Below are 24,078 nucleotides of genomic sequence, written 5' to 3'. Positions count from 1 at the left end.
TATGAGGCGGATGCTAGGACGCATTCCGGACCTAGAGATGGGAAAGCTGATAATGGGGGGAGATTTTAATACGGTGTTGGAACCAGGGCTGGATAGGTCGAAGTCCAGGACTGGAAGGAGGCCGGCAGCAGCCAAGGTACTTAAAGGTTTTATGGAGCAGATGGGAGGTGTAGACCCGTGGAGATTTAGCAGACCTAGGAGTAAGGAGTTCTCGTTTTTCTCCTATGTCCATAAAGTCTACTCGCGAATAGACTTTTTTGTGCTGGGAAGGGCGTTGATCCCGAAGGTGAGGGGAACGGAGTATACGGCTATAGCCATTTCGGATCACGCTCCACACTGGGTAGACTTGGAGATAGGGGAGGAAACAGGAGGGCGCCCACCCTGGAGAATGGACATGGGACTAATGGCAGATGAGGGGGGTGTGTCTAAGGGTGAGGGGGTGCATTGAAAAGTACTTGGAACTCAATGATAATGGGGGGGTCCAGGTGAGAGTGGTCTGGGAGGCGCTGAAGGCGGTGGTTAGAGGGGAGCTGATATTAATAAGGGCACATAAAGGGAAGCAGGAGAGTAAGGAACGGGAGCGGTTGCTGCAAGAACCTTTGAGGGTGGACAGACAATATGCGGAAGCAACGGAGGAGGGACTGTACAGGGAAAGGCAAAGGCTACATGTAGAATTTGACTTGCTGACTACTGGCACTGCAGAGGCACAATGGAGGAAGGCACAGGGTGTACAGTACGAATATGGGGAGAAGGCGAGCAGGTTGCTGGCACACCAATTGAGGAAAAGGGGAGCAGCGAGGGAAATAGGGGGAGTGAGGGATGAGGAAGGAGAGATGGAGCGGGGAGCGGAGAGAGTGAATGGAGTGTTCAAGACATTTTATAAAAAATTATATGAAGCTCAACCCCCGGATGGGAGGGAGAGAATGATGGGCTTCTTGGATCGGCTGGAATTTCCCAAGGTGGAAGAGCAGGAAAGGGTGGGACTGGGAGCACAGATCGAGGTAGAAGAAGTGGTGAAAGGAATTAGGAGCATGCAGGCGGGAAAGGCCCCGGGACCGGATGGATTCCCAGTCGAATTCTATAGAAAATATGTGGACTTGCTCGCCCCGGTATTGACGAGGACCTTTAATGAGGCAAAGGAAAGGGGACAACTGCCCCAGACTATGTCTGAAGCAATGATATCGCTTCTCTTAAAGAAGGAAAAGGACCCACTACAATGCGGGTCCTATAGACCTATTTCCCTCCTAAATGTAGATGCCAAGATCCTGGCCAAGGTAATGGCAATGAGAATAGAGGAATGTGTCCCGGGGATGGTCCACGAGGACCAAACTGGGTTTGTGAAGGGGAGACAGCTGAACACGAATATACGGAGGCTGTTAGGGGTAATGATGATGGCCCCACCAGAGGGGGAAACGGAGATAGTAGTGGCGATGGATGCCGAGAAAGCATTTGATAGAGTGGGATTATTTGTGGGAGGTGTTGAGGAGATTTGGTTTTGGAGAGGGGTATGTTAGATGGGTGCAGCTGTTGTATAGGGCCTCAATGGCGAGCGTGGTCACGAATGGACGGGGATCTGCATATTTTCGGCTCCATAGAGGGACAAGGCAGGGATGCCCTCTGTCCCCATTATTGTTTGCACTGGCGATTGAGCCCCTGGCGATAGCGTTGAGGGGTTCCAAGAAGTGGAGGGAGTACTTAGAGGAGGAGAAGAACACCGGATATCTTTGTATGCAGACGATTTGCTACTATACGTGGCAGACCCGGCGGAGGGGATGCCAGAAATAATGCGGATACTTAGGAAGTTTGGGGATTTTTCAGGGTATAAATTGAACATGGGGAAAAGTGAGTTGTTTGTGGTGCATCTAGGGGAGCAGAGTAGAGAAATAGAGGACCTACCGTTGAGGAAGGTAACAAGGGACTTTCGTTACCTGGGGATCCAGATAGCCAAGAATTGGGGCACATTGCATAGGTTAAATTTAACGCGGTTGGTGGAACAAATGGAGGAGGATTTCAAGAGATGGGATATGGTATCCCTGTCACTGGCAGGGAGGGTGCAGGCGGTTAAGATGGTGGTCCTCCCGAGATTCCTCTTTGTGTTTCAGTGCCTCCCGGTGGTGATCACGAAGGCTTTTTTCAAAAGGATTGAGAAGAGTATCATGAGTTTTGTGTGGGCCGGGAAGACCCCGAGAGTGAGGAAGGGATTCTTACAGCGTAGCAGGGATAGGGGGGGGGGGGCTGGCACTACTGAGCCTAAGTGAGTATTATTGGGCCGCTAATATTTCAATGGTGAGTAAGTGGATGGGAGAGGAGGAGGGAGCGGCGTGGAAGAGATTAGAGAGGGCGTCCTGTAGGGGGACTAGCCTACAGGCTATGGTGACAGCCCCATTGCCGTTCTCACCGAGGAACTACACCACAAGCCCGGTGGTGGTGGCTACACTGAAGATTTGGGGACAGTGGAGACGGCATAGGGGAAAGGCAGGAGCCTTGGGGGGGGTCCCCGATAAGAAACAACCATAGGTTTGCCCCGGGGGGAATGGATGGGGGATATGGAATGTGGCAAAGAGCAGGAATAACGCAACTGAAAGATCTGTTTGTGGATGGGAAGTTCGCGAGTCTGGGAGCGCTGACCGAGAAATATGGGTTGCCGCAAGGGAATGCATTCAGGTATATGCAACTGAGGGCTTTTGCGAGGCAACAGGTGAGGGAATTCCCGCAGCTCCCGACACAAGAGGTGCAGGACAGAGTGATCTCAAAGACATGGGTGGGGGATGGTAAGGTGTCAGATATATATAGGGAAATGAGGGACGAAGGGGAGACTATGGTAGATGAACTAAAAGGGAAATGGGAAGAAGAGCTGGGGGAGGAGATCGAGGAGGGGCTGTGGGCAGATGCCCTAAGCAGGGTAAACTTGTCGTCCTCGTGTGCCAGGCTAAGCCTGATTCAGTTTAAGGTATTACACAGGGCGCATATGACTGGAGCACGGCTCAGTAAATTTTTTGGGGTGGAGGATAGGTGTGCGACGTGCTCGAGAAGCCCAGCAAATCATGCCCATATGTTTTGGTCATGCCCGGCACTACAGGGGTTTTGGATGGGGGTGACAAAGGTGCTTTCAAAAGTAGTGGGGGTCCGGGTCGAACCAAGCTGGAGGTTGGCTATATTTGGGGTTGCACAAGAGCCGGGAGTGCAGGAGGGGAGAGAGGCCGATGTTTTGGCCTTTGCGTCCCTAGTAGCCCGGCGCAGGATATTGTTAATGTGGAAAGAAGCCAAGCCCCCGGGGGTGGAAACCTGGATAAATGACATGGCAGGGTTTATAAAGCTAGAGCGGATTAAGTTCGTTCTAAGGGGGTCGGCTCAAGGGTTCACCAGGCGGTGGCAACCGTTCGTCGAATACCTCGCAGAAAGATAGATGGAATGGAAAAAAGAAGGCAGCAGCAGCAGCCCAGGATCCAGGGGGGCGGGGGGGGGGGGGGAGGAACCAGAAGGACTCTCAGGGTTGTTAATATATATTGTATAATATGTATAGGTCGTTGCGACAGATAATTATATATTGGACTGTTGAATTATATTTTTGGAGAGTGTTACTTGTGATAAGGCAGTTGCCAATTAGGGTTAGTTTTCATTTTTGTTATTTATTATTTATTCATTTTTTGTTTATAAAATAGGTCATTGTTATTTGTGTTGTTATAATATTGTGTAAAGGATGCACAATGTACTGTGTTGGTTGACCAAAAATTTTCAATAAAATATTTATTTTTTAAAAATCAGAAAGTTGTGGACAGTATTGAAATATGCAGAAAATGTGTTTATAAAGTTACTTCACATTCTTTCACCCAACTCCTTGCAACACAAATTGTTAGAGCCTATTTAATCTACCCTTTAGTGATTTCAAACCGATTCTTCAATCAGTTTACTTTGAATCGACCACTCTTTTTTATATTCCAGAAAAGACTTGTTGTATTTGAATACCCTGATCATAAAATTAAAGAAATTCAGTTTGCATATAACTGACCAATTACACAGCAGTGTTTAAGTTTCCCTCTCCAATCTGTACCTGACAAACTCTGCAATATTTTGTGTTAAGACTGCACCCATCGGCAGCACGGTGGTGCAGTGGTTAGTGCTGCTGCCTCATGGTGCCGAGGTCCCAGGTTCAATCCCGACCCTGGGTCACTGTCCGTGTGGAGTTTGCACATTCTCCCCGTGTTTGCATGGGTTTCACCCCCACAATCCAAAGATGTGCAGGGTAGGTAGATTGGCCCTTAATTGGGGAAAATAAATTGATGCTCTAAAATTTTTTTTTTTTTTTTTTTTTTTTTTTTTTTTAAAAAGACTGCACCCATCAAACCAGTAAAAGCAACAAGCTGCTGAGCCAACATTACTACAAAAGGACCAACTGAAGCAAGTGGTACAAACCATTGTTTTCCTTCCTCTTGTTTGTGGAAGATCCCTTAACATGACAAGATTGGTTATTTTCAGGTAGCTGCAACTGTGATTTGACAGATGATCTCTAGGAGGAAAAAAATGTTTTACAAAGAGCATACAGTAAAACACACCTTTGTTGAATACATAACACAAGTATCCTTGTGGCACTATAGTCTTCTATCTCCCAACAAAATAGCAATCCTAAATATAATCCACAATTTTACCATATTGGAAACAATTCCACAGCTATTGCATAATATAGAAATCTAATAAAGGACAAGAGATTAGGAAAAAAATCAGAAATTAGTGATGTAGACACTATTTAAGATTTTAACAAAGTAATGAATCTAGTCACCTTTTCACCCTGAAGATTTTTTGAAGATTCTTTCACTGGGTTTTTCGCCTTAGAAAGGTGAGGTGTAGAATCCAGTCGTGAACGACTATTATTAATGCTGTCTGATAAAATGGTTAAAAAATAATACCTGTAATTTTCAGTCTTTCATAACAATGTCTAATTTCAAACATGAATTATAAAAGTAGTCAGCAATGCTGCAGCAACATGACTACAGAATGAACAAAAAGTGTATTTCCCAACCCAATCCTTTACACTAAATTTATTGTCAGTATTCAGATTAATATTTATCCTGTTGTGGTTTGAGGATTTCTTAATAACAGATGGTCATAACTGGAACATGGCGACATAAAGAAGTTGCATTATTGGCAGAAATAGGATTCTACAATGCAAATAAAAAGATAAAAACAAACAATCCTTTGTGACATGATACATGATATAAAGGGGACTTTCAAAAGCTGGAGCAAGGATGAGGGCAGTCTTTTTCCACTAAATTTCCAGATGGAGGTCAAAGGCCAGCTTGCAAGAATCACGATTCAGCCGTGTAAGATGTCAGAGCAGATGGCCAAAAGCTTGGTCAAATGTAGGATTAAATGGTCTTTTGACAAAGAGTCATTGGACTCGAAACATTAGCTCTTTTCTCTCCCTACAGATGATGCCAGACCTGCTGAGATTTTCCAGCATTTTCTCTTCTGTTTCAGATTCCAGCATCCGCAGTAATTTGCTTTTATATAGGATTGAAGGCTTGTCTTAAAGGAACATTGCAAATTAGAGAGGATTAGAAAGGAATTTCAGAGTTTAGGACACTGGCACTTTAATGCATGGCCACCAATAATGGAACTAAAATCATGGATGCTCCAGATGCACACGTATCCCAGGGATTGTGGGGCTGGAGGAGATCAAGGAGAAGTTACACCAGGGAGCAATTCGAATTTTCTTTAAATTGCTTAACTGGGCACCAGTGTAGGTCAGCAAGCACGATGGGTGAATGGGATTTGGTGCAAGTTATATTAGGGTAGCAATGCTTGTACGACCTCATGTTTAAGGAGGGTAGGAAGTGGAAGGCTGACCAGGAGTACAGTCAAATCTCAAGTAACAGGACAAGACCAGGACAAGGATCTACACCATTATTCAGCATGTAACACTTTGCGTGGGATGCACGGATGTGCCTTAAAATTGACTGATTCCCCCACAAGCAGAATGATATTGGTACCATGAAAACAATAGAGTAAAGCTACAGGACTGATATTAGCTTAGCAGTCTTCTGCTACTAAGATAGGCTGGGGTTTACTCTAGAAAAATATTTGATCAAGTCCTTCAAAATATTAAAAGCATTATGTTCAGTTGAAGTGGGTAGGCTATTCAAGTTAAATAGATTTGGAAGGACAGGGGCCATAATATGAAAGTACACATGATGCGAGGACATACTCCTTCTCAGAAAGAAGTAGTCAACCAATTTCACAAGTTCCCAATACGTGCAGCAAAAGCATGTTTTCCACAGAATTCAAAAGGAAACTTAGTGAGTTCTTGAAAGTGGCCAACAACTTTACATATAGACAGTAGGTGGGTCATTAAGGCTTGCGTCATCTATCCATGTGGTCTCCTGATATTTTAAAGAGTCAGACAGGAATTTCCCACACTTTTGTTCAAAATTAACCTGAGGTTTTGTGACCACTCCCCGAGGATTGAGCATATTTTTTTAAAATGTTTTTCATGGGGTGTAGGTATCAATGGCAAGGCCAAATTTGATGCCCATCCGGGACAGCCCTCGAGAAGATGGTGGTGAACTGCCTTCTTGACTCCACAGCAGTCCATGTGGGTGTAGGAACACCACAGTGCTGTTAAGGAGGGAGTTTGAATATTTTGACCCAGCTTTAGTGGAGTAATGATGATATATCAGGCCGCTGCATGCCTTGGAGGGAACTTGCAGGTCATGGTGCTCATCTACTGCACTTTATCTTCTTGGTGGTAAACGTTGTTGGTTTGATGGTGAGTTGCTAGAATGCATTTTGCAGTTGGTACATACTGCTGAAACTGTGTGTCAGTGGTGGAGGGAGTGAATATTCAAGGTGGTGGATGAGATGTCATCAAACGGGCATCACACTCCCAACGTGTGCCATGTAGCTGGTGGACAGGGTTTGGGCAGTTATTCGCCTCAGAATTCCCAGCCTCTAAACTGCTCCTGTAGCAACAATATTTATGTGGCTGGTCCAGTTCAGTATCTGGTCAATGATAACCCCAAGAACTTAATAGTGAGGGATTCAGCGATGATAATGCCATTGAACATGATTCCCCTTGTTGGAGATGGTCATTGTCTAGCACTTGTGTGGCATGAATACTGTCCAGGTCTTGCTGAATATGAGCTTCAGTAACTGAGGCGTCGCAAGTGGTGCTGAACATTGCGTGAACGACCCACTTCTGACCTTTTGATGGTGGGAATGTAATTGATGAAGGAGCTGAAGATGTTTGAGCTTAGGGTACTCCTCCAAGGGACTCCTGGAGTGATGCCCTGGGACGGAGGTGATTAAACTCTAATACCTACAATCATCCTGCTTTGTGCTTGGTATGATTCTACACAGTGTGGAGTCCCCCCACCCGATTCCCACTGACTTTATTTTGCCAGGACAGCTTGATATCCCACTCGGTCAAATACTGTCTCAGTGTCAAGGACAATCGGTCTCACCGTACCTCTTTAGTTTAGCTCTTTTGTCCATGTTTGGACCAAGGCTGGAATGAGGTAAGCGACTGCGTGGCTCTGGTGGAACCCAAACTGAGCATCAGTGTGCAGGTTATTGCTGCTGTCCAAGTGCTGCGCGGTGGCAATGTCAACGACACCTTCCATCAATTAGCTGATGATTGAGGGTAGTAATTAACTGGATTGTATTTGTTAAAACCAGATGAGAAGGTGTGAATAGACTCATCTCTATTCAACCTCCTCAGTTGGTCACAACAAAGGTTTAAGTTTCTTTTTCTTGAGGATATGCCTTTTCCCAATCAGAATGCAACTGATATCTCCTTACACGGCTGAATCGCATTTTGTTTATAAAGTACCTTGGGCTTTTCTTAAGGCACTTTATAAATACAAGCTGGAGCCCAGGACGGCACGGTGACGCAGTGGTTAGCACTGCTGTCTCAGTGTCGAGGACCCGGCCCCAGGTCACTGTCCGTGTGGAGTTATACAACCATTACCAAAAAAAAAAGAGAGGGGGGGGGACAACGCTGAGCTCTCAGCCTGCTTTCTCTGCTAAAAACATTCTTGAAATCTCTCTACTGTGGCTGCAGGCCTGGTCTATTTGAATTGAAGTATCCAATTAATTTTTTTCAAATTAAGGGGCAATTTAGTGTGGCCAATCCACCCACCCTGCACACCTTTGGGTTGTGGGGGTGAGACCCACGCAGGCACGGGGAGAACATGCAAACTCCGCACGGACATTAACCCGGGCCAGGATCGAATCCGGGTCCTTGGCGCCGTGAGGCAGCAATGCTAGCCACTGCACTACTCTGCTGCCCTTCTGGTCTGGTGCACTTAACCCATTGTGTAATTCAAAGAGTTTTGGTGGGTCTCTCTGTGACGGTCATTGTTCCAATACCAGCATTTTGCCTTTCCTCAGACAGTGACAAGTTTCCCCAGAGGGTGGCTCGTTTGTTTTTCACCTTCATCTTGGAACGTGGCCTTGCATCTTTAAGTGGTTTGTTCTGTCTCACTTCAAATTAGAAAATTTCCAGTCAATTGAAAATAATCAATTGTCAAAATTAAAGGGGCACACCGTCATGACTCATTTAACCTGCTTTTTGTGGATAGGATATCTTTCGGCAATTTTCTACATTGCCCGGTAATTGCCAGCGCTGTAGTTGTACTTAAACAGCTTGCCTAGGGGCACAGTTAGCTCTGGAGCACAAGTCTTCAGCACTTTTGCTGGGATGCTATCAGGACATATAGCCATTTCTTTTTTTTTTTTTTAAATATGTGTATTCAAAGTTTTTCCAACAAAAATTTTCAACCAATTAAACCCCCCCACCCACCCCCGTAACAGAAAAGAAAAAGAGAAAAGAACAGAACATAAACATATCAATCAAACATAATACAGAACTTATACATATTGGGTTTCTCCCACACATATTAACCCTCCCATATGCTTTTTTTTTTTTTAACAAGTACCTCTTGTAAAACCCCCTCCCCCCCGAAATAGACCCCCCCCCACCCCTCCACCCCCCCTCCACACCCCCACCCCACCCCGCACCCCCCCACCCGCAACCCCCCCACCCCTCCACACCCCCCCCCACCCCTCCACACACACCCCCCCCAACCCCTCCACACACACACCCCCACACACCCCCCCCCACCCACCCCCTCCACACCCCCCCCCACCCCTCCACCCCCCCCACCCCTCCACCCCCCCCACCCCCCCACCCCTCCACACACCCCCCCACCCCCCACCACCCCCCCACCCCTCCACACACCCCCCCACCCCTCCACACACCCCCCCACCCCTCCACCACACCCCCCCACCCCTCCACACACCCCCCCACCCCCTCCACACACCCCCCCACCCCTCCCCCCACCCCTCCCACACACCCCCCCACACCCCCCCCCCCCACACCCCCCCCCCACCACTCCACACCCCCCCCACCCCTCCCTCCACACCCCCTCCACACCCCCCCCAACCCCCTCCACACCCCTCCCCCCACACCCCCTCCACACCCCCCCCCACCCCTCCACACCCCCCCCACCCCTCCACACCCCCCCCACCACTCCACACCCCCCCCACCCCTCCACACACCCCCCCCCCCCCCCTCCACACCACACCCCCACCACCCCCCCCACCCCTCCACACCCCCCCCCACCCCCCTCCCCCTCCCTCGCTGGGTTGCTGCTGCTGCTGACCGACCTCTTTCTAACACTCCGCGAAATAGTCTAGGAACGGTTGCCAACACCTGAAGAACCCCTGCGCAGCCCCTCTCAAGGCAAACTTTATCCTCTCCAGCTTAATGAACCCTGCCATGTCATTTATCCAGGCTTCCACACTGGGGGGCTTCACGTCCTTCCACATGAGCAAGATCCTCCGCTGGGCTTCCAGGGACGCAAAGGCCAGAATACCGGCCTCTTTCGCCTCCTGCACTCCCGGGCTCGTCCGCCACCCCAAATAATGCCAGCCCCCAACTTGGCTTGACCTGACTTTCACCACCTTGGACATAGTCTTCGCGATACCCCTCCAGAACCCATCCAGTGGCGGGCACGACCAGAACATGTTGGGCGTGATTTCGCCGGGCTTCCTGAGCACCTCCCGCATCGGTCCTCCATCCCAAAGAACCTACCCAGCCTCGCCCCTGTCACATGCGCTCTGTGAATAACCTTAAACTGTATCAGGCTGAGCCTGGCACATGAGGAAGAGGAATTAACCCTACTCAGGGCATCAGCCCACAGACCCTCTTCAATCGCCTCCCCCCAACTCCTCCTTCCACTTGCCCTTCAGCTCCTCTACCAAAGGCCTCCTCCTCTTCTTTCATCTCCTGATATATCGCCGAAACCTTGCCTTCTCCGACCCATACACCCGAAATCACCCTGTCCTGAAACCCTTGCGCCGGGAACAGCGGGAATTCCCTCGCCTGCCGCCTCACAAACGCCCTCACTTGCATATACCTGAATGCATTTCCCGGGGGTAACCCAAAAACTTCTCCTCCAGCGCCCCTAGCTCGCAAACGTCCCGTCTATAAACAGGTCCCCCATCCTTCTGATCCCTGCCCGATGCCAGCTCCGAAACCCCCCATCCATCCTTCCTGGGACGAACCAATGGTTCTCCCGGATCGGGGACCACACCGAGGCTCCCATCTCACCCCTATGTCATCTCCACTGCCCCCAGATCTTTAGCGTTGCCGCCACCACCGGACTCGTGGTGTACCTTGTCGGCGAGAGCGGCAGCGGTGCCGTCACCAGCGCCCTCAGGCTAGTTCCTCTACAGGACGCCATCTCCAACCTCTTCCATGCCACTCCCTCTATTACCCACTTACGGATCACCACCACGTTGGCTGCCCAATAATAGCCACCCAGATTCGGCAACGCCAGCCCCTCCTCTGTCCCTACTGCGCTCCAGAAACCCCCTCCTTACCCTCGGGGTCTTGTTTGCCCACACAAAACCCATGATGCTCCTACCTACCACCTACCCGCTTAAAAAAGGCCTTGGTAATCATAATAGGGAGGCACTGGAACACAAAAAGAAACCTCGGGAGGACCATCATTTTAATCGACTGTACCCTGCCCGCTAGTGAGAGTGGCAACACATCCCATCTTTTGAAGTCCTCCTCCATCTGCTCCACTGGCCGCATCAAATTGAGTTTGTGCAGGGCCCCCCAGCTCCTAGCTACCTGGATCCCCTAGTACCGAAAGCTCCTTTCCGCCCTCCTCAATGGCAGGTCGTCTATCCCTCTTCCCTGGTCCCCTGGATGCACCACAAAGAGCTCACTTTTCCCTACATTGAACTTATAGCCCGAAAAGTCCCCAAACTCCCTTAGGATCCGCATGACCTCCACTGGATCTGCCACATGCAGCAACAGGTCGTCCGCATACAGCGACACCCGATGTTCCTCTCCCCCTCGAACCACCCCCCTCCATTTCCTGGACTCCCTTAATGCCATGGCCAAAGGCTCAATTGCTAATGCAAACAACAGGGGGGGACAGGAGGGCACCCGTTGCCTCGTTCCTCGATATAGCCGAAAATACTCCGAGCTCCGCCGATTCGTAGCCCACACTCTCCACCGGGGCTCTATAAAGGAGCTTAACCCAGCTGATAAACCCCTCCCCAAACCAAAACCTCCGCAACACTTCCCAGAGATACTCCCACTCTACTCGGTCAAAGGCCTTCTCCGCGTCCATAGCTGCCACTATCGCCGCCTCTCCCTCCACCGATGGCATCATAATCACGTTTAGGAGCCTCCGCACATTGGTGTTTAGCTGCCTGCCTTTTACAAATCCCGTCTGGTCCTCATGAATCACCCCCGGGACACAATCCTCAATTCTCAAAGCCAGCACTTTTGCCAGCAACTTAGCATCCACATTGAGGAGCGAGATCGGCCTATACGACCCACATTGCAGTGGGTCCTTGTCCCGCTTCAGGATCAGAGAAATCAGCGCCCCGGACATTGTCGGGGGCAGGGTCCCCCCCCCCCCCCTCCCTTGCCTCATTGAAAGTCCTCACTAGCAACGGGGCTAACAGGTCCGCATACTTCCTGCAAAACTCAACCGGGAACCCATGTGGCCCCGGGGCCTTCCCCGCCTGCATGCTCCCCAGTCCTTTAACCAGCTCATCCAACCCAATTGGCGCCCCCAAACCAGCCACCTCCTGCTCCTCCACCCTCGGGAACCTCAGTTGATCTAGAAATCCTCGAATCCCCGCTGGGGGCTGAGATCTGTACAGCTCCTCATAAAAGTCCTTAAATGCCTCATTTACTTCCACCGCACTCCGCACCGTAGTTCCCCTGCTATCCTTGACTCCCACCTATCTCCCTCTCTGCCATCCTCTTACGGAGCTGATGTGCCAGCATCCGGCTCACCTTCTCCCCATACTCGTACGTCGCCCCCTGTGCTCTCCTCCACTGTGCCTCTGCCTTCCCTGTGGTCAACAGGTCGAATTCCGTTTGGAGACTTCGCCGCTCCCTAAGTAGTCCCTCCTCGGGGGCCTCTGCATATCTCCTGTCCACCCTTAGGGTCTCCCCCACTAACCTCTCCCTTTCCCTGCCCCCTCTCTTCTCATTGTGAGCCCTGGAGATTAACTCTCCCCTGACCACCGCCTTCAGCGCCTCCCATACTACCCCCACCTCCCCGTTGTCGTTGGCCTCCAAATACCTTTCAATGCACCCCCGCACACCTCCTCATCCGCCAGTAATCCCACATCCAGACGCCACAGCGGGCGTTGGTCCCTCTCCCCTCCTAACTCTAGCTCCACCCAGTGCGGGGCGTGGTCTGAGATGGCTATGCCGAGTACTCCGTTCCCTCCACTATCGGGATCAGCGCCCTACTCAAAACAAAAAAATCTATCCGGGAGTAGGCTCGGTGTACGTGAGAAAAAAAAGAAAATTCCCTGGCCAAGGGCCTAGCAAACCTCCACGGATCTACTCCCCCATCTGGTCCATGAACCCCCTAAGCACCTTGGCCGCAGCTGGCCTCTTCCCAGTCTTGGATCTGGAGCGATCTAATGCTGGGTCCAACACAGTATTGAAATCCCCCCCCCCATTATCAAGCTTCCTGCCTCCAGATCCGGAATCCGCCCCAACATGCGCTTCATAAATCCAGCATCATCCCAGTTTCGGGGCGTATACGCTTACCAATACCACACACGCCCCCTGCAACCTACGCTCACCATCACGTGTCAACCTCCATTGTCCACTACAATCTTCTTGGCCTCAAACGACACCCACTTCCCACCAGTATTGCCACCCCTATGTACTTTGCATCCAGCCCCGAATGGAATACCAGTCCTACCCCATCCCTTTCTTACCTGACCTGGTCTGCCACCTTCAAATGTGTCTCCTGAAGCATGACCACGTCTGCTTCAGTCCCTTTAAGTGCGCGAACACTCTGGCCCTCTTAACCGGCCCATTCAGGCCCCTCACATTCCAAGTTATCAGCCGGATTGGGGGCTTCCCACCCGCGCCTCCCGCACTCTCCAGTCCCCCAGACGGGGGGACCCCCATCCCGACCACCTCTTCTGTTTCCAGTTCCCCATCGGCCAATGCAGCAGCAACCCTATTCACCCCCCCCCTCCCCCAGCATGATCCCGTATCTAGCTCTTTTGCTCCCCCCCATAACACTCCCGTAAGTCAGCTGACTCCTGCTGACCACCCCCCCCCCACCCCCGTGTGGGAATCCCCCCCTCCCCCCTAGCAATCAGTGTGCGCTCCTCCACCCCCCCCATCCATCTCTAGCGCGGGAAAAAGCCCGCGCTTCCCTGAGCCGGCCCCCACCCCCCTCTGGCGCCGCTCGTGTTGCGGCCTTATCCCAATTTCCCCCATCCCCGGGCCTCCCCTCCCTCCAGCACCGGCGCCCACACACTCTTAGTCTCCCCATCAGATCCCTTCCCCATCCATCACCCAACGCGTGGAACATTCGCTACACATAGTTAAAACCCTGTATGCAACCGACATCCCCCCCACAACCACAAACCCTAATCTCACCCCCTTCCGATGGAGCACCACCTTGGCCCGATTAAAACCAGCTCTCTTCTTTGCCACCTCCGCACTCCAGTCCTGATAGATTCGGATCTCCGTATTCTCCCACCTGCTGCTCCGCTCTTTCTTGGCCCATCTCAAGACACACTCTCTATCCACGAAACAGTGAAACCTCACCACTACCGCCCTTGGCGGCTCGTTGGCCTTGGGTCTCCTCGCCAGGACCCGATGAGCCCCATCTAGCTCCAGGGGACTCAAAGGCCCCCGCCCCCATCAGCGAGTTGAGCATCATGCTCACATATGCCCCGGCATCGGCCCCCTCCACTCCTTCAGGGAGACCCAGAATCCGAAGATTCTTCCTCCTCGACCTGTTCTCCAGGTCCTCGAATCTTTCCGCCCACCTCTTGTGCGGCGCCTCCATCTTCACCGCCAGGCCCAAGATCTCATCCTCGTTCTCCGAGGCTTTTTCCCGCACCTCGTGGATTGGCGCCCCTTGGACCTTCTGGGTCTCCACTAACCCCTCGATCGCCGTCAACATTGGCACCAGCACCTCTTTCTTCAGCTCCTCAAAGCAGCGCCTGAGAAACTCCTGCTGCTCCTGCACCCATGCCGCTTGATCGCCGCCTGCCGCCATCTTGTTTTTTCTCCCTCGCACTTTTCTCTGCTCGAAAAACACTTTTTTGACCGCTCCACTCCTAGTCCAATCCATATACTACGGAGGGGGGGACCTTGCTCGCCTTCCCACACTGGAAGTAGTCGAAAAAATTGCCGTTGGGGCTCCTCTGGAGAGCCCAAAAGTAAGTTTTAGCGGGAGCTGCCGAATGTGCGGCTTAGCTTCGCATAGCCGCAACCGGAAGTCCATATAGCCATTTCTTGATATCATGTGGAGTGAACTGAATTGGCTGAAGGTCGGCATCTGTGATGCTGGGAACCTCAGGAGGAGGCAGAGATGGATCTTCCACTCGGTACATCTGGTTTCAAATGATTCAACATTGTTTTTGCACTGATGTGCTGGTCTCCCCCATAAATGGAGATGGAGGTATCTGAGGAGTCTCCTTCTCATATTAATTGTCCATCACCATTCATGAGTGGATGTGGCAGGACTGCAGAGATTTGATCTGTGCCACGCCACAGGTTTGCAGATTTTGGTTTTCAGGGGCAGTGAATGATAGCCATTATGCAGAGATTACATCCTGCCAGGATAGGAATCAAATGGACCAAACTAGTGCTTATCTGGGATCCTTTTCCAATGTTTATGCAGAGACATTTTCATTGACAAAATTATCTTGCAATTTTCTTAATTTTTGGTTCAATTCAGTTTCTAGGTCTGGGTTTTCCAGTTGTAATAACAGATATTCAGTTGGCATTATAATTGGAAATCTGGGCCGATAATACATTATCCATGCTACAAATTGTATTCATGTAGAAAATTTTCCATCAAGCTGTCAATGCAATATTATAGTCTCCTCCAAAAGACTATTAGGCTGCCAAAAAAATACATTCCAAAAACGATATTTCAGCCCCACCAGAAATTATTCAATCTTTATAATTTCCCGAGGGAATTATTCAATCTTTATCATTTCCCTAGTGTCTGCACCATCAGTTCTTGCTATATATTTCAACCATGCATTTACTTCACTTGTACGTAAATGCATTTTAGTCTAAATTCATAACATAGCAAAGTCTTAAAATTTTAGAAATATAGAATCATAGGTCTTCTACAGCACAGGAGGTGGTAAACCAATCCGTCATGCCAGTGCTGACCTAGACCCGCTCACTCATCTTTGCCCTTACGCACCTTAGTTTTTTGCTTTTCAGATAGTTACCCAAATCTCTTTTGAAGACGTCAATTAAATCTGCCCACATCACACTCTCAGGCAATGCATTTCAGATCCTAACTATTTGTTGCATTAAAAAAGTTTTCCTCCTGTCACTGTTGCTTCTTTTGTTAATCACTTTAAAACTCTGGTTCTTGGTCCCTCCATCAACAGGAACAGTTTCTCTCTTTCTGCTCTGTCCAGGTCCCTCATGATTTCGAACACTTCTGTCTAATCTCCTCTTTATCTCCCCTTTTCCAAGGAAAAGACTGGATAACACATTGGCATCCATTGGAGTCTCCAACACTTTAAAGGGCAATTAGCTCGTGGCATAGTATTCAATTTGTTTCATGAAAGTGCACAGATTTCAGTTCATAGGAGTCTAACAGCTTTTACAAATTGTCATTGTTAACGCAAGGAAGTGGTGAGAAGCTATATTCTAACACCCTGAACTACCATTTGTCCCATGGAAAAACTGAGCATAGGATAGTGATATCTTCAGCCATCTACTGCTTATTATTCTTTCATAAAAAGCCAAAAGTCCAGAAACAGATGCACTTGGACTACATTTTCCATTTCTGCTTTTAGAGGTTTGAAAAGTACTCCCAAAAAGGGATAATCATAAACCTTACACAAGGGATCTTTTGAATATTAAATATTCAACAAAAGACACTTATCTTTTGACCTCTCATTTCACTTATCTCAGTTGCATCAGGTTTCAACAGCTAGTTAATTATCAAGAATATTTTTGAAAAAAAATTGATCTGCATGCATTTGCCATCATTAAAGTGTATAGTGGGAGCAGAAAGTGAAGTAAAATGAAAATTCATAGGTGGGGAAGAGGGTATATTCCATCAGAGTTTCTTGTTCTCTCCCCCTGCCGCCACACACAACCCTCCCCCAAAGTGTTTTCCCTCTTACTGACCTCAACTAACAGCTCAGAAGCCAAGTGAATACCATGTCGTAGGATACTGCCAATGTCTCCTTCAAACACTACTGAATACTTTCTGAAGATTCTTCATCCAATTTTCCTTCACTCTGACCTTCTGTAGTTGCAGCTGAGATCAGGATTCCACAAGTATAATAATCAAACCCACATATCACAGTTCAGCCCATTTGTAGTCAATCATGTAACAGCACCATAGTGCATCCTATTTAAATTGAATATTTAAGCTTACCTAGTCCAACCAAGAAGTTATTTAGAATGGTTGATGTGTTGACATTTTTCTGTGAGGTGATGGGCGTGGGTTTTCCTGTCAGCCTAGAAAGTTTGAAAGAAAGGAATAAAACAAAATAAATACTTTGGACGCATTTTAAACCAAAAAAACCTACAATCCGCACCTATCAAAACCAAGCAAGTGATGCGCAAAACAATGTGGAAAGTTACAGGACAATGAAAATTGAAGACAAGTTTAATTAACAAGTCAAACCTTTATAAAGTGCGTGCAAATATAGGGAACCAAGTGCTACAACTAATGGGGCTTTAAGCATAGTTTGATTAAAGATAGTCAGCATGGCTTTGCGAGGGGCAGGTCATGCCTCAAGCCTCATTGAATTATTTGAGGATGTGACGAGACACATTGATGAAGGTCGGGCAGTGGATGTGGTGTATATGGATATCAGTAAGGCATTTGAAAAGGCTCCCAATGGTAGGCTCATTCAGAAAGTTAGGGGGCATGGGATACGGGGAAAACTGGCTGTCTGGATACAGAATTGCCTGGCCGAAAGAAGATAGCGAGTGGTAGTGGATGGAAAGTATTCCACCTGGAGGTCGGTGACCAGTGGTGCCCCACAGGGATCTGTTCTGGGACCTCTGCTCTTTGTGGTTTTTATAAATGACTTGGATGAGGAAGTGGAAGGGTGGGTTAGTAAGTTTGCCGATGACACGAAGGTTGGGGGAGTAGATAGTGCTGAGGGTTGTTGCAGGTTACAGCAGGACATTGACAGGATGCAGAGCTGGGCTGAGAAGTGGCAGATGGAGTTCAACCTAGGTAAATGTGAAGTGATTCATTTTGGAAGGTCGAATTTGAATGCTGAATACAGGGTTAAAGGCAGGGTTCTTGGAAGTGTAGAGGAACAGAGGGATCTTGGGGTCCACGTACATAGATCCCTCAAAAGTTGCCACCCAGGTTGATAGGGTTGTTAAGAAGGCGTATGGTCTTCCGGTGGCGGCTGTGAAGGACTAGGTCGCACATTTGGTGGCTCCCGCTCAGGTCAGACCTTTGGATCTTTTTCCCCGATTGTTTGTCTGATTTGATTCGGAAAATCGACGGTGGATGCAATTGTGAAAAGGAACCCTACATCAGTGCATGGAGAGGCGAACCAGAAGTGCACGCAAAGGAAGAAATAGGCGAACAGAGAAGGCTTGGGCTGAGGCTGCAGCGGGAGAAAGCATGGCGGACGACCGGGGTCCTGGCTGATGCAGTTCATACAGGAGGGCTTGGATTGGATTTGTTTATTGTCACGTGTACCGAGGTACAGTGAAAAGTATTTTTCTGTTAGCAGCTCAACAGATCATTAAGTACATGGGAAGAAAAGGGAATAAAAGAGAATACATAATAGGGCTTAGAATTAAATTTTAAAAGATTAGAACGAGTATAAGTGAAGTAAAAAGTGGATCTGTTGGTGAGAGCTCGCAGAGTCTCCTCGCTCCGGCGCCATCTTCTGGACATATCTGATTCGCCAAGCAGAAACAGGAATGCTTGGACCCGATTAAGGAATCGATTGCGCGGCTGGAACTTAGACTGGATGCTCAAGAATGGACGATCCAGAAAGTGGAGAAAGCACTGGCTGAGTAGGAGGAACATCAAACAGCACTGGAAGTGGAGGTGGGGATGTTGAGAGACCAACAGAAAAGGCTCCTGGAGAAGGTGGAGGACCTAGAGGATAGCAGAACTTGAGAATCGTCGGTCTCCCGGAGGGATACGAAGGAGCAGAGGCAGTGGCATACATAGCGGGCATGTTGAAGTTGTTACTGGGGGATAGGACATTCTCCCGACCCTTGGAGGTGGGCAGGGCTCACAGAGCGCTTGCGAGGAAGCTGCGAAGATGTTGGATCTTCTTTTTGATTTTCTTTGTGTTTCTTTCGGGCAATTGGGTTGGGATTGTTTTTCCTTTGCATGTGTCTCCCGGTGGGGGTGGGGGGGAGAGACAACAAAGATAGGTGGGAAAAAGTCTGCCGCCATGGGCGGGGCCACCAAGCTAGCTGGGCGGGCTAGCTCACGGAAGAGCAGTGGGGGGTGGGCAGATGTCATGCCTGTTGAAGGGGGTGGTTTGCATAGTGCTGTTACTGAGGGGGATGTTCTGCTGACAGGGGAGGGACTTCTGCTGTGGCACAAAAAGGAGGTCGGGGATGGAGGCTGCCTGGGGGCGGGCCTGCGGATGCGTAGGCTGGAGACTGGCCCAAGAAAAGTGAAGGCTGATAGACCGGGGGGGCAAGCAGGCTGATAACATCGAACGCAATAGGGCGAAATGGGCCAGTTAAGAGGGCACGCTTGTTACAGGAGACGCACCAGATTAGATTGAGGAAGGGATGGGTCGGGCAGGTTTTCCACTCGCGGCTGGACTCTAAGATTAGAGGGGTCGCGATCCTGATTAACAAGCGAATGTCATTCGAGGTGGGAAGAATAGTTGCGGATGTGGGAGGCCGTTACATTATGGTGGGAAGCTTGAAGGGCTGCGGTGGTGCTCGTGAATATGTACGCGCCAAATTGGGATGATGTGGAGTTCATAAGGAGGATGTTGGGGAAGATCCTGGACCTGGACTCGCATGTTGGTCATGGGGGGGAGGGGGGTGGGTAGCCATCTGGGATGTCCACTTCCAGAATACAAAATGGATGCTCGCAAAGAATGTAGGGAACTATGGACAATGATAGGAAAGAAAGCATGCACAGAGCCTGTATGCATATCGGGACGGCAGCTCCCAGACGAGACTGAAACTTTAGGTCAATTAACATATTGATGGCCCATCTTCGGGAACAAAGGAAAGACACTCAAGCAACCGATCCAGCTCCAGACACCCCGGCGCCAGTTCCCCAAACCGAAAGCGTAAACAAAGCCAGGCCAATGGCCACCTAGGACACGCCCAGCCATCAGGGCACCCACCCCTTTATTGGTCAAGATCAATACCAGTAATCAAGATATGGCCCAAGTTTAAGGTCCGCCCAAAAGCCCGCGAAGACCCTCCGGGTATAAGAAGAAACCCCCGAGAGAGAATCGCTCTATTGGACTTGGCTCTCAAAGCGGAGAGAAATGTCCACCAGCTGCAACAGAAGCAAGTAAGTCCAAGGTCAACGCTTGCTACCAGACGGACGACCTTAGCTGTTCTCCTGTATACCTTCGAACCCAACAGCCTCAGATTCGAACAACGGCAATTGTTCCTCTGACTGAGTGGGCACCCGAAGCTAAGTATAGGCGTTAGCGTTAGAGATAGTTTAGTTTGTAATACTTTGTGCATGTGTAGATCTTACGGTGTGTGTAAATAAATAGTACTGACTTTGAACTAACTAACTGGTGTATTGGCTCTTTGATCAGTGTACGGGTTTGAACCTTGTGGCGGCATCGAGAGATACCTGGCGACTCTAAAGCAAACATAATTAGGATTAAAGAAGGCGACCACATCATTGACCCAGGGCTAGACCGGTCAAGCTCAAGGACAGGTAGGGTGCCAGCAATGGCAAAGGAGCTAAAGAGGTTTATAGAGCAGATGGGGGAGGTGGACCCATGGAGATTCAGGCGGCCGAGAGTGAAGGAGTTCTCCTTCTACTCACATGTGCATACAGTGTGCTCCCAGATGTTATACGTTTTAGTTACCGTTGTATGAAGAGTCAAAAGTCCTGTTCCTTTTCACTAAACCCTATTTATTTCACTTCCACAGCCTCTGCCCAAAACTCTAACAACACACCACCTGACAGAGGCCACCTGAAGCCCCTTTACATATGTGTCAATTAGTGGATATTTAACATAAATGAAACAACTAATTGCAATGTCTCTTTCATAGAATTTACAGTGCAGAAGGAGGCCATTTGGCCCATCGAGTCTGCACCGGCTCTTGGAAAGAGCACCCTACGCAACGTCAACACCTCCACCCTATCCCCATAACCCAGTAACCCCACCCAAAACTAAGGGCAATTTTGGACACTAAGGGCAATTTATCATGGCCAATCCACCTAACCTGCACATCTTTGGACTGTGGGAGGAAACCGGAGCACCCGGAGGAAACCCACGCACACACGGGGAGGATGTGCAGACTCCGCACAGACAGTGACCCAAGCCAGAATCGAACCTGGGACCCTGGAGACGTGAAGCAATTGTGCTATCCACAATGCTACCGTGCTGCCCTCTTAACCCATTACTTAACAGTCTCCCCTTCCTTGAAAAAAAAATAATTAGGTGAAAACAAAATTTCAAGAAACTCAAAAACACACACATGCTTTCCCCCCTTTTCTTTTTGTTTGGACGAGAAAGAAACAAAAAAGTCACAGAAACAAGCGCCCTTCATTAACAATATCCAAAAGTTTCTGTGAACTCGCCCCTCTTTTCGTAAAACAGTCTGACAGTTGATAGCTCCTGTCGACCCATTTAATTTTTATTATTTCCCCTCTGTCCAACATCTGCTTCAAACTTGCGATGTCTATCCGTAACCTCTTCTCATTGACACTTTTTGTAGAGTGCACATTTTCCCACAGGGATGTATTGTCAATGTGACAGTCAATAGGTATATTACCCAAATCCCCTAATCCCAAAATTTCTGTCAATATCATACTTATATAAAAAGCCATATCCACCACCTCTACAAGGCTTAACGTCTCAGTAGCCAAAGTGCTTTTTACCACTCTCCTTATTTTCTTTGTTTCCCACACAAGCGGGCAACGTTTACCATTGTTCCCCAAAAGGAAAATTATAAAATCTCCTGCGCTCGAAACCCCATCACATAAATTTGCGTAGGACGCATCACTATAAACTATGAGTTTCAAGTGCTTACGGTCACCTAAAACCGGGAACTTCAAAACACACTCCTGCATTTTTAGTTCGGCCAATACTTTATTTGCTTTTATTATGTCTTCCACTTTGGGATCATTCATTTTTGTACTCAACTCTAAGACATCAAAACTCACATCCGGTCTAGTCTGTCTACCTAACCAGTTCAGTTGCCCAATTAAACTTCGCAGTTGCTCTTTTCTATCTTTGAAACCATTGCGTCTTTTTGTCAAACTCGGCCACAGCTAATTGCTATTGGGCTGATGCTTTCCAAATAAGATTGCTGACGTAAAGTTGCCCCTAACTTAGTCTGTCCAATTTCCAGTCCAATATATTTAAATGCACCGGAAGCCGGACTTCCAACCCCGAATTCGTTCCTCAAACCAGAGATTACAATAGCTTCAAAATCACTAGTCCCACCCCACAAAAAATCATCGACATGCATCATAAAAATGCCAGAAAGATTTCCTTTATAGTGCCAGTAAAACATTGCAGGATCTGCTTTCAACTGGCAACAGCCTAACTTTAACAAAACTGAACTTACCGAAAAATACCAGATTCGAGATGCATCATTTAATCCATATACACATTTGTTCAACTTCCAGAGTACCCCTTCTGTATTAGCTGCTTCTTTAGGAGGACGGAGAAAAATGTCTCTCTGGAGCTGATGCCCCTGCAAAAAGGCAGCTTTTATATCTATAGATTTGCATTCCCATGCCTTTGTGGCTAATAGAGCCAAGAAGGTCTTTAAAATAACCTTTCCTGCTGTAGATGAATCTACCCTTAAATCCTGATCTTCTAAGTTTTCTTCAAATCCCCTTGCCACAAGCCTGGCCTTTGCCTTATAAGTTCCATCCGGAAGAACCTTTTCCATGCAAATCCATCTGTGGGATAGAGCTCTTTGTCCCCTATCCGGTACTTCCGTATATACCCCAAATTCACTCCAACTATGCAGTTCTTGCTGTTTAGCATCTTTGATAACTTTTCATATAATTTATTGGAAGCCACCAAAATCTCACGTGCATGTGGGCTTCTACTCCTTTTAGTATTCGTAGTCTTACTCATGTTCCGAGATCTTGATAAACCACGTCCCCTCTCCCGCCTGGTAACTTGTTCTATACTGCTACTGCTTGATCTTTCCTATGTGCTGTGGGACGTCCTTTCAAAATTCTCGACCTTTTCCTGCGGACCTGTTCACTAACCGATGTACTATCTGAACTGGCACTGCATTTCGGTGACCTCCATTTTTGAACTTTGTGTTCCCAATCCATTGTCTTAACTCCCTCCCCTGAATGCTGTACATTCAACCAATGTTTATACTTTCCAGTGGCCTTCCCTGCTCTAATAACAGTCGCATCCTTCCATTCACTAGACCCTTCAGGCAAGTATGTCACCGTTGTACCAACTTTTGGTAGTTGTCCTTTTGGAAAAATGGCCTTATCCCAGACCTTAAGGTCCACAGCCACAATTTCGTTAAAATCCCTGGTCAAAGGTAGGGTTACTATCGGTCGTGCTGGTGTCCTTCTGTATTTCCGACAAACTTCACAGCAATCACTAACCTGTTCTATCAGTTTAATATAGTCTTCATCCCTGACCCCTGCATCTTTTAATAAATTGTTTAGCCTCCGAGGAGACGGATGTGCAAATTGCCGATGCAGTTTTAATACAACAAGCTTTTTATCAGCGAAAATCCCATTTTCAACTGCCATTAACACATCCTTAACCACTCTACTTGAAATATTATTTTTCAGTAATGGAATACAATAGTGTCCCGACTGTGTAAATTGTAAGTCCACCGTCTTTCCAAAAACTGTTGCCTTATCCTGTTCCATATCCAGTTTCATGCATGCTTTCTTTTTTTTTTAAATAATAATTTTTATTCAGGTTCTCATAAAATATCAATAACAAAATGAAAAAGGAACCCAACAAGGTTAAGTACAAAACATGGTCAAGAAAAGCAACCCTCCCTACCCCCCACCCCCCTCCCCCCTGTACATAAATAATAAATTAACATTAACACCCCGACTTAACACAACTGGTATATACAACCCCCTGGACTCTCCAGTGTAAATAACAGAAACAGAAATAAAGTAACCCCCCCCCCCCGAGTTGCTGCTGCCATTGACCAATGTCTACCGTTCTGCCAGGAAGTCTAAGAACGGTTGCCACCGCCTAAAGAACCCTTGTACCGACCCCCTCAAGGCGAATTTCACCCTCTCCAATTTAATGAACCCCGCCATATCGTTGATCCAGGATTCCAAGCTTGGGAGCCTCGCATCCTTCCACTGAAGAAGAATACTTCGCCGGGCTACCAGGGACGCAAAGGCCAGAATACCGGCCTCTTTC

General features: G+C 48.4%; 1 protein-coding gene across 2 annotated transcripts in view; it reads right to left on the bottom strand.

Moving 5' to 3' along the window:
- Positions 1 to 24,078, bottom strand: part of LOC140429746 (uncharacterized) — a 196,602-nt gene that overhangs the window by 141,946 nt on the left and 30,578 nt on the right. For both annotated transcript variants that reach the window (XM_072517106.1, XM_072517107.1), the window contains exons 3-5: positions 16,932 to 17,014; positions 4,778 to 4,878; positions 4,414 to 4,507 (exon numbers count right to left, since the gene is read on the bottom strand). In XM_072517106.1, coding sequence (XP_072373207.1) covers positions 4,414 to 4,507; positions 4,778 to 4,878; positions 16,932 to 17,014 — 278 coding nt within the window. The remainder of the gene's footprint in view (positions 1 to 4,413; positions 4,508 to 4,777; positions 4,879 to 16,931; positions 17,015 to 24,078) is intronic.

This window comes from Scyliorhinus torazame, chromosome 9 (assembly GCF_047496885.1).
Source record: "Scyliorhinus torazame isolate Kashiwa2021f chromosome 9, sScyTor2.1, whole genome shotgun sequence".
Taxonomy (NCBI): Eukaryota; Metazoa; Chordata; class Chondrichthyes; order Carcharhiniformes; family Scyliorhinidae; genus Scyliorhinus; species Scyliorhinus torazame.
Note: the sequence above shows the minus strand (reverse complement) of the source record. Positions and strands in the feature narration are given on the sequence as shown.